The sequence below is a fragment of the Arachis duranensis genome, chromosome 2 (genome assembly GCF_000817695.3).
Source record: "Arachis duranensis cultivar V14167 chromosome 2, aradu.V14167.gnm2.J7QH, whole genome shotgun sequence".
In the NCBI taxonomy this organism is placed as follows: Eukaryota; Viridiplantae; Streptophyta; class Magnoliopsida; order Fabales; family Fabaceae; genus Arachis; species Arachis duranensis.
In genome coordinates, this window is record NC_029773.3 from 74,043,865 (window position 1) to 74,054,683 (window position 10,819).

The window sequence follows — 10,819 nt, forward strand, 5'->3', positions numbered from 1 at the left end:
GAAATTTATCCTCACTTATTTGTGTTCCCTCTTCCCTGTCTTTCAGTTCAAGAAACTAAGCAAACCGCAGTTCTAACATATGATAAGATTAAAATTTCTAGGGCTATTTATCCATTTGATCAATTAGTGCACTCAACGAAATGCTCTTTAGAATCACAAACTATTACAAACCATTTGATTAGTGTATACATAGACAACCTAAGACGACAAATATGTTTCTTGAGAAATTAAAGCAAAGGCAATTCTGGTAGTGCAATCAAGAGAGATTTAAATTTTATTTCCCATCACTAAAAACTAAACATATTTAATTAAAAGAAAGAGCAAGCAAAGTAATTAATTCAGTTTAGGCATAGAATAACCAAAGGCACTTTAAGCTATAAATTAACAATCACTAGCAAGTCATATTCAGGCTTGTCACACCAAACTAGAGATCTTAAACTGAAATACATGAAAAATAATAATCTTACTCACTTTAGAGAATCACTGCAAAAAGTTCGAATTAATACCACTCTAAGATTATTGATCAGTAGCAATAAGAAAGCAAGACATCTTATATTCAGGACAAAGAAATTGACCAAAAAATTATTCCAATGGGAAAATGCAACATACCATGTTTTATTGACTCATAACTCTTTTAGAAATCATTTCACAGAGAAGCTTTTCTGCCTTATGATTTTCATTCCTTTCAAGAAGAGCCCTTATAAGTATTTCATAAGTTACTATGTTAGGAAAGCAACTATTTTTATCCATTTCTGTAAGCAAAGCCATGGCTTCATCGAGCAAGTCCTCTTTACAAAGCCCAGAAATCATGGCATTATATGTTATGACATCCAATTGGTAGCCGTTAATGTGGATATGCCGGAAAAACTGTTGTGCGGTTTTAAGTCTTCCACCTTTGCACAATCCATCAATAAGTATGTTACATGTGACTACACTAGGACGAATCCCTTTGCCAATAATTTTCAAAAATAATGCAGTAGCATCTTCAATATGTCTGCTTTTGAACAATCCATCTAACAAGATATTGAAAGTATTCAAATCAGGGTACTGACCACGTGCATGCATCACATCCAGAAGATCTTGCCCATCGGATGTCCTCCCAGATTTACATAATCCATCAATAAGAGAGCTATACGTTACTGTATCAGGAACTAAATTTCTTTGAGGCATAGTTTCGAACAAAGCAAAAGCTTTATCCACTCTTCTATTCTTACAATATCCATCAATCATGATGGTATAACTTTGAACATCTGGTTTCAGGCCCATTTTCACCATATCATCAAATAAAGTAGCTGCCTCACTCACATTCTTAGCAAGAAAATACCCATCTATTAAAGCATTGTAAGTAACAATATCAGGTTTAAGACCTCTTTGCAACATCAAATGAAACACTTTATGGGCTTCTGTGGCTTTTCCTTCTTTAGATAGTGCATCAATCAGTATGCTATAAGTATAAATGTTAGGTTTGATGTTGTTTTGCACCATTTGATTCAACAATTTAGTAGCTTCTTCTAGTTTATCCACACAGCATAAACCGTGAATTAAAGAGCTGTAACTAACAACATCAGGAGAAATTCCCCGTGCAATCATCTCAGAGAAATATTTGTATGCCTCATTTACAAGTCCATCTTTGCATAACCCATCAATAACAATACTATATATTATTACATCAAGCTTGATTGGTTGCTTCTCTAGCTTTCGCAGCAACTCGATTGCAGCTCTTGTTTGTCCTATCTTACAAAGACCATTGATTAAGGTCCCATACGTAACCTCATCAAGCTGATATCCTTGTGCTCTGACCTCATCATGAAATTTCAAAGCTGACTTAACCTTGCCGTTAATACACAATCCTTTCATTAAGGTGTTCAAAGTTATTATATCGCATTGATAACCCATCTTGATAATCTTCCCCAATACAGAAAAAGCATAACCCGTATGACCCATTTGGCAGAAACAATTGATCAACATGTTTAGAGTAATGAAGCTAGGAGCAATTCCCCTAAACTCTAATTGTGAAAAAAGCGAAACAACAATGTGATAGTCTTTCTCCATAATAAGAGCCTTAAGAAGCTTACCAATTTCAACATGAGAAGGGGGATGACGCCGATCGATGAGGCGATTGAAAGAGAAAACAGCATCATCAATATTAATGATGATGATGATAACTAAAAAAGAGAGAAAAAAAAAGAGAAAATAAAAAAAAAGTTGAAAAAAATAGAAAAAAGTACGATGAAATCATATTAATTTTATATAATTAGCTAGTCTATTATATAATTTTACCTGAATGAAAAGAAAAGATATAAATTTAAATTATCAAGATTCTATTTTATTTTATAATTTAATTCTTCATTTTAATTGAGCTATCAAAGTGAAAATATCAATAAGAAAACTGTATTTGACTAACACAGTTTTTTTAATTAAATGAATAAAAATTTATTTATTTTTATATTTTGTTAATTTATATTTTGATCTAGCTTTTAAATTAAAGTGAAAACACATACATTCTACAAAAAATACAATAAATTATCTACATTCTCCTTTTCCTCTCATTCATATAGTTGTAGAAAAAAGGCCCAATATCTCCTGCTCAGTTCCACAGCTCATGTTTCCAACCCAACAACCCATATAACACCCCTTAATTTTTTCCTAATTAAATTTCCTTAACAACCTACTAAAATGAATACATTATAATCACCTACCTGTCATATCTCATGCTTTTTTTTTTTTCTCTGTCAACAAAAAAGAATTTTCCATAATAAAAATCAATTTTGCTACAAAGAGATTTAGAATCCGTTTGATAAGTAGCAGAAGTTACTTTTTTTGACTTTTAAATTATAAAAAGTTAAAATATATATGTTTGACATCATTTTAAAAAAAAATTTAATTTCTCAAGAAGTTAATTCACAGCTTTTCGATAAATGATTCTACCACTTCTTTAAAAAAAAATTAATTTCAAAACAAAAAAATTTACTTTCCTTTTTTATTCTGTGAAAAATACTGATCCTTCACCACCATCTTCACGCAAGGTCTACTAGAAGCACTGGCCTTCCACTATCATTCCACCATCATTCTCAGACAATATTTCAAATCTTACCATTTTCACGTAATGATTCATCTGATAGAAGTATTGATCCTTCACCACTATTTTCAGATAATATTGCATCTGAACAACCTACATATATTCCTTCTAGATATTATTTTTTATCACATGTGATTTTATAACTTGCTATTATTTTCATAACAATAATGCTAGGGAACCAACTATCCATCAGCCAAGAATCAGCCAAAATGTATTTGGGCTTGAAACCGGAAGCCCAATTGGCTCCAACATCCAAAAAATTAACCCACGGTTAACAAGAATAACCCTCATTAGAAACCCTACTTTCACCGTTTTACCAGAACTTTCAAAAACACCTTCAAAGGCGCCACACCACCGGGAAAATCGCAGAACCTCTTCCCTGTCTTCTATGCCCGCCGCAACCCCGCGCTGAAGCCTCAGCCCGCCTCGTGCCTCCACACCTCCGGGAACTCTGCGGCTGCATGCAGGTATACCCGGCGCACAGGAAGCATACTGTTGCAGCTGCGCCATCCGCCGGTGTTCCTCCAGTTCTCCAGCCCAGCATCTTCTGATCGTCTCACCAATTGTCAGGTAAGGTAGATGTTTTACTTTGATTTCTTATGCATGTTTTGAAAACAGAATTTGAAGTAGTTTTCTATGTAGTGGTAATGGTGAATTTTAATTGAGTGGGTGTTTCTTCTTTCTTGGTTTTGATCAGGTAATACAATCTCGGTGCATCACTGGTTGTTTCCAAGAGTATTAGCTGCATCTTTTATTGTTATTCGGAAGTTTGATCACAGGTAAATATGTTTTTTCTTGATCCCTAATTGAATTTGGCTATATTCTTAATAGATAAAACTCAATCCAAAAAAGTTTGGTTTTATGATCAATATTTATACGAGATTTTAGATGAAATCTGTTGGAGTTTGTAAGTTTCCTAGAAAAAAAATTGAACTTTGATGATAATTCAAAGAAGCTTATGAGGAACACGTGAATTGTGCTGTTGTTGGCTCGGTAATTGTTAATTTTTGACCCTTTTTGGATGTATGTAGTCCTTTACCAAGTGGAACATATATTTAAAGACCGTTTCTTTATTTATACATGTTATATTGTTGAATGGTGTTTTTTGTTGGAGCTTTATGCTATGGGCTTATTTGTAATCTTTGGTTAAGGAGTGGTTTTTTTTTTTTTTTAAATTCACTGGGACTAAGATAGGTACTTCAATGGTAATTTTGATATAATTTCTAATTGGAATTGGGTTTCAGATGAATTTAAAAACCACCAACAACAAAAAATGATTTGCTTACTTCTGAACACGTGAATGGTGCTATTGTTGTTATTGTAATTGTTACTTTTTGACCCCTTTTTTGGGTGTATGTAGTTCTTTACCAAGTGGAACATATGTGTAAAGACAATGTCTTTATTTATACATGTTTTATTGTTGAAGGGTGTTTCTTCCTTGGAGCTTTATGCTATGGGCTTATTTGTAATCTTTGGTTAAGGAGTGTTTTTTTTTTTAAATTCATTGGGAATAAGATAGGTACTTCAATGGTAATTGTGATATATTTTCTAATTGAAATTGGGTTTGATATGAATTCAAAAACCATCAACAACAAAATTTGTTTTTTTCACTAATATTATTTAGGTAATTCATCAATTGCCAGAGTTAAGCCTATATAAAGATTAAATAATTTGTACTTGTATTATATATGATGAGCTTTATATACTATACATACAGTGAGTGAATCATATTGGTGGAACACAATTTGCTGAGTTCTGTTATGACTGATATTAAATATGACTTTATTTGTTCAGGACAGCTTAATTTTTGTTTGCAAATATTATTATCGTAGAAATTAAATCTATATGCACCTATCATTACTACATGAAATTGCCACAACATGCAAATTTCTTATGGTATTCATTTTTTCAAATTGAACTCCAAGCACTATTTATCAAATTTCTTAATTGCTTATGGTTCTTTGCAAGGATTCAAATTCCATATATGTACGTGCACTTAATAAGTTAGGAATATGTATATTGACATATCAGTGACTCAAGCTAATTAAAAGAACACTAATTATGATTTTTTTTCTAACTGAGATTGGGTTTGAAATGGTTTATGCTAGTTTTGTAATCTATGATTAGCTTCAGGGACCATTTGTTGGATGTTGCTAAATTGCTATAACTAGCGAATGGATGTTTCTGTAGTTAGAATTACTACTTTGAATGTTAGTTTGATATTGTATTAATTGAGAACTATTCTGATGTTGCATATTCTCTTTGTATAGCAGTTTCCGTTAAATGTTTGGGGGCTGTTTTCTGTGAGACTGTAGCGGTATTGATTTGCAACAAAACCAACCAATATGGGGAAAAAGGTAACATGATTTTTACCTTTCACAGTTTACCATTCATATTATCGTATGTGTGACTTACCGTTGGTGTAAAAATTAATAGAAATTGTTAGAGTCCCGATGCTCACCCAGCTACATTCATAACATGATGAGAACGCTATCTAATAATAACTCCGTTGAGAAGCTTGCGGAGATTGATGAGATTGGATTCGGATTCTTGCGGCGTGTTCCAAATTGGTCTGTAAAGCAAGCCATCATGGTTCACCTGGCTGAGTCGAATCAAGTAAAGCAGAGAACTTTTGTACTCGACATAGGCAACATCCGCCTCAATGCCGAGCTAATCGGGAAGGTCTTCGGCCTTCCGTCTCAAGGTAAGTTCCTATATCTTACTTACTTTTGCATAGGCGTGCTGGCATAAATAACTTTGGGCATGTAATATTACAATGCTATAACACATGAACATGTTGTAGGGGATCCATTTCTAACTCTCGATGAGAGTAATCCGTCCCACGTGGCCATTCAAAAAAGATTCCATAGACGGACAACAACCGAGCTTCGGGATTTAGTTTACAGTTGTCCAATGGCCACGGAATCAGATAGGATGGAGTTCAGGAAGTACTTTCTACTGGTGGTGATGAAAATGTTCCTGTGCCCCACCACTCAACAGGTTCTCTCTCCATGGCACATCTACGCAGTGTTAGATGTTTCTGATCCGCGGAGATTCAACTGGCCGTTGGAAACTATGAAGTGGTTTGATAAGGCAGTCGAAAAGTATAAGCTGAAAGGGAACAAAACGTGTGAAGGCTGCATGTTCGTCATGCTGGTATGACGCAATGAACATTGCCAAATTTAGTATGTCATTTTCTGAACAAAATAAATTGTATAACAGTAATTTGCTTTACATTAGTTTGGAGAGTTCAGTCTCTGGTACTGTTATTTGTCTGATATTTACTGATATGTTGATGAGTTACTTGAATATTTGTCTACTAATTTTGGATGCTTCGGTGTATGATTTCATCTAAATGTTTCCTGGCAATATTTCTGTGTCGCTTGCTATATTCCAGTTGACTGCTAGCAAAATAGAATCTTCTATCGTATCTCATGCTAACTGTTCAAGTTAATAGTATATTCATCCTGATTTTTCTTCATGTATAAAATGACTTGTGCCCGTCCTCTGTGTAGATCCTCTATTTTCAGCGGTTGCAATACGGTCTGCTCGACAATTGTCTTGAGCCTGAGCCATGGCTCGATGCGTGGAGCTCGGAGATGCTAGAAAAGAAGGCGCAGTATATTATATCCGAGGTACTCATTTCACTCTTGTAAAAGGTTAAGTTATGCCACTATGAAGGTCGAAAATGCCCATCAGATGAGTGAATATGTTTTTCTATTTTTTCCTTTTTTCGTTGACTCTAAGTATGTTTCTTGCTGTTTTATCATTCTGTTTTCTGGGTTCTCTTTTGGTGGTGCCTTAGCATTCGATTAAGATCATTGATTCTCTTCATTTCTTAAATCAGGGACGTCTTTTGACTAGACAGGGTGTAGTTGAGGACATAAAGGGTCGTTCACCGCAAGCTGCAAGGAGGAAAACGGGAAAAAAGGCACCACAGAAGCATGGGCGAAAGGATTCGGTGCCGCCGAGGGTAAACACGATACTTTATCATGTTAATTAACAAATTTAGTTCGCTATGGTTAATTCGGTTCATGCAATCACTTCAAACAGGGGAGCTCGGTTTGTGGAGAGAGAAGGCAGGTGTCACAGGAAAGATGAACAAGTGGACGCACAACAGCTCCACCTCCTACTAGAAGCACTTCACGCCGCACAGACGGATCTAAAACTAACCCGAGAGTGAGTATATTGATAGCATTGCATAAGTTTATTAGGTTCTTTTCAATGTAATTGGATGTTTCTTTACCCAACATAATCATTATGCATAAAACAGCATAGCAGGAGTGGTGTGCAAAAAAATAGAGGGGCTAAGAAGGACCAATCACGTAGGTCCAGCCCAAAGCAATCTGAGAAAAAGGAACTCCCAATTAGCACAGATGATGACGAGGAGAATGAGCCTTTGGCCAAGAGGATGTGCCGACTTTATAACCAGAGGGATGACCAACAAAAACCAAATGCTGATCCGCATGAAGTGAACCTCAATAAGGATAACGCTGCCCAAGCAACACCTGTCTCTAGCTTGCCCGATGCAGGAACACTCTCCGTTAGTTTGGTGAAACATGAAGAATGGGAGTTCGACGGGCAAGTCTTCTATGCAAAACTATTTCATTCAAGATTCTATTTTGCTTTTTAATAAATTAGGAATTGCATCCGTATACTACTACTTTTTCTCTAACATAGGTTGAGTTATTTGCAGTAATCCCAATTTCCTTTCGAACCGAGACCCCGAGAGTGAACAAATATGGCAATACCTTGAACAACTGCAGAACACGAGACCACTGCAGATCGTGATGCCAGCCTCTCCGTCTTGCAAGACTCCTAGCCCACCAAGCAAGAAGATTTCACCGGGCATGACTCAGACGGAACAGATGCTCACCCAATATACCCCTATAAAGATTCATCCACTGCTAAAAGGGCGAAAGCTGGACGAGGTTGATGAGGAGCGATTGCGGCGATGGGCTGCCAATCGTTCGTCGGAGCAGAATCATGTTGTGGCGGCATATGAAGGAAAGCAACATCTATCATTGCTCCGAGAGGACATCTGCTCATTGCTACCCCGGCACTGGGTCACCAGCAACGTAAGTAGATCACTCTAAGACGTTAATAGAATGAATATGTTTCTTAATATATTTGGTGGAACAAACATATGACCCTAACGCAATGTAAATTTTTTATACAGATCGTTCATTGGATGTGTTCAATATTTAATTACTCAGAATCGTTGCGGTTTAAGAATGACTATTACTGTATTCCTTCGGGAATTTTGGTATGCACGAATTGGTGTCTTCTTATTGATCAATATTTGAGGCCTGATCCTAAATTGTGCTTTTTGTATAGGAAACTGTGTTGCACAAGAGGAACTTGGATTCCTTCAGGGAGGTTCCTACTGTTAGCTATGTAGGGCTGGGTCCTCACTTCGGTGATGATTCTATATTTTTTGACAAGATAGCAGCTTCGACGCGAAAATGGGTAAGTTAATGCTATAGTTGAATGTTGATTTTTCGGGTTAGGTGCTTACAGTATCGTGTTTATTACTTGGATGTTGCTTGTGATAGTTAACAGGATGTTCCCTTTAATTGCCAAATGGATGGTTCTGATATTTGTTTTTAGTTCTCACGTCTTAGGCAATTGAATCTGCATGTACTTAATTGAGATGTGATTGGCTTTCGTTGAATTATATTTTCCTCAACACGCTAATTGTTTTAGACATTTTGTTATATTTGAATTTGGTGACTCCATTGCTCATGAAACTGCTTTGTTATCTCTGTTTCCATCACAGTGGTTTGCCCTAGTTTGTATCGATCGTCACTGGTGGTTGTATGCCTTTGAGATATATCAGAAAAGGCTGTGGGTACTGGATAGTATGTATACAGGAGAACCTAATAGTGAAAGATTAAAAATACATGCTTATGCGGTAAGTATACCTCAGTCAATTAGTTCAGCTTTTGCCTAGGTAACTCAAAATGTATCATTGCTAACGTGCTGCTGCTTTTCAGGGGAGACTCGTTGAAGACATGGCAAAAGTTACGATTCCTGCATATGAGCACACGGAGGACGGTCTACCTCGTTTATATCCTTGCGTGCCAAGACAAGATAATGGGTCAGTTAAAAAGCCACCTATCTATACTCTTAAAAACACTTCACTTGATATTGATAACATGACCGGAAATAATATTCTCTCTTTGTACATATAGCTCGGATTGTGGTGTATTCGTCATCAAGTTCATGCAGTTTTGGGGTCTAGATAAACCCTTGCAGCATTGGGACAAGGTGAAGTTAGATATATTATAACAATTAATTTGAAGCTCTTTCTAGTCAGTTTCTTTCACGGATTTAAAATTACCCTTCCACACAATATTATCATGCAGGACGTTGTACAGGAGTTTAGGAATGAGATCATACTAGACATAGTCTTGGGTCCTCATAATTCACAAATTGGGATGGCGCTGCAGGCATTGGACAGCGCTCCTGTGCGCCGCAACCAGCCTAGGAAAAAGACAAAGGCTGTGAAATCACCCTTCACAGCACCAAGCACGAGGAGCATGCTACAGCGTGCGGGGTTACCCACTAGAAAGCCAGCCAAGGGAGGGAGACAACGGAAGAAGACAGATGCATAGGTAAGAAAAAATCAATCTACAAGCCTTAGTCTATCCATGGCCTCCTGATAGAGTTATAGGCGTTCATATACCCATTTGCCGACTTAGATTCAATTCGTGTGAGCCTTATAAAGCCAGTTTCACTGCAGGTTCAGGTTTTCATGTTGCAGAATTTGTCAAGTTGATGGTGACATTCAAGACTCTTCTGCATGGATGTTGCTCGTGCTTGGCACTAGGATGTTTCTTTCCTTTGTAAATTGGATGGTTCTGAAATTATTTTTTGATCTTTCATATTTGAGGAATTTGAACTTGTATATACTTAATTTAGAAGTGAATTGCTCGTGTTTTATTAGATACTCCTTAGCAGGTTCGTATGTTAGGTATTTCATGATTCTCAAGAAATTAGTTTTAACTAATATTTTAATTGGATGTTGCTATTGATAGGCACACGGATGTTACTTTTCCTTGTAAGTTGGATGATTCTGATTATGCTTCATCAACTATATAGTCTTAGTCATTTGAACTTGTGAGTACTTCATTCAAAAAAATGCAGCTCGTGTTTTGTTATAACCCTTTTGTGCATGACTATGCTTAAGTGACAGTTCATTCGATTTACTAGCGTGGTGTTAACAAAGTGTAGGCGCTATTTTTTTCCATTATTTTCTGTTGCTAAAATTGTGACGACGCTGGAAGTATAACCTTTGCATGGCCTTCGAGCGTAATCTGTCTAGATTTTATCCAAGATTTTAATTAGATGATTCTACTGATAGGCATACGGATGTTTCTTTTTCTTGTAAAATGGATGATTTTGAATATGAATCCTATGTTTCATGTGTTACGCATTAACGACAGCGTGCATTTCTTTGACATATGAATGGATTTTTTTTAAATGGCAATTTTCGGTCCGGATTTAATACGTTTATTTTTTTGCGAACAAATCAGTGATACCTCATTTATTCAAAACCATACTAACCAAATATTGGGGAACAATAAGAACAAATGTACTTTTGATTATTTTAATGAATACTTCAAAACAGGATAAATGAAAGTGACAAAACAGGAAAATGAAGAGTTTATTCATTTGTTTCTAACGGACCAAGAAATCTAGCAAAGTATGACAAATTACTCATGCCAAGAAACATGG

General features: G+C 36.1%; 1 protein-coding gene across 1 annotated transcript; it reads right to left on the reverse strand.

The window, feature by feature from the left end:
- Positions 1-615: 615 nt before the first annotated feature.
- LOC110278226 (putative pentatricopeptide repeat-containing protein At1g12700, mitochondrial) lies at positions 616-3,589 on the reverse strand. The gene is made up of 2 exons (XM_021136465.1): positions 3,349-3,589; positions 616-2,165 (listed from the first exon to the last, which is right to left on the reverse strand). The coding sequence occupies exons 1-2, from the start codon at positions 3,587-3,589 to the stop codon at positions 616-618; spliced, it is 1,791 nt and encodes a 596-aa protein (XP_020992124.1).
- Positions 3,590-10,819: the final 7,230 nt, after the last annotated feature.

Coding starts and splice junctions, on each gene's coding strand:
- LOC110278226 (XM_021136465.1), bottom strand. CDS start 3,589: ATGGCGCAGCTGCAACAGTATGCTTCCTGTGCGCCGGGTATACCTGCA. Junction 2,166..3,348: donor GAGGGTTATTCTTGTTAACC/GTGGGTTAATTT, acceptor TCTCTTTTTTAG/TTATCATCATCATCATTAAT.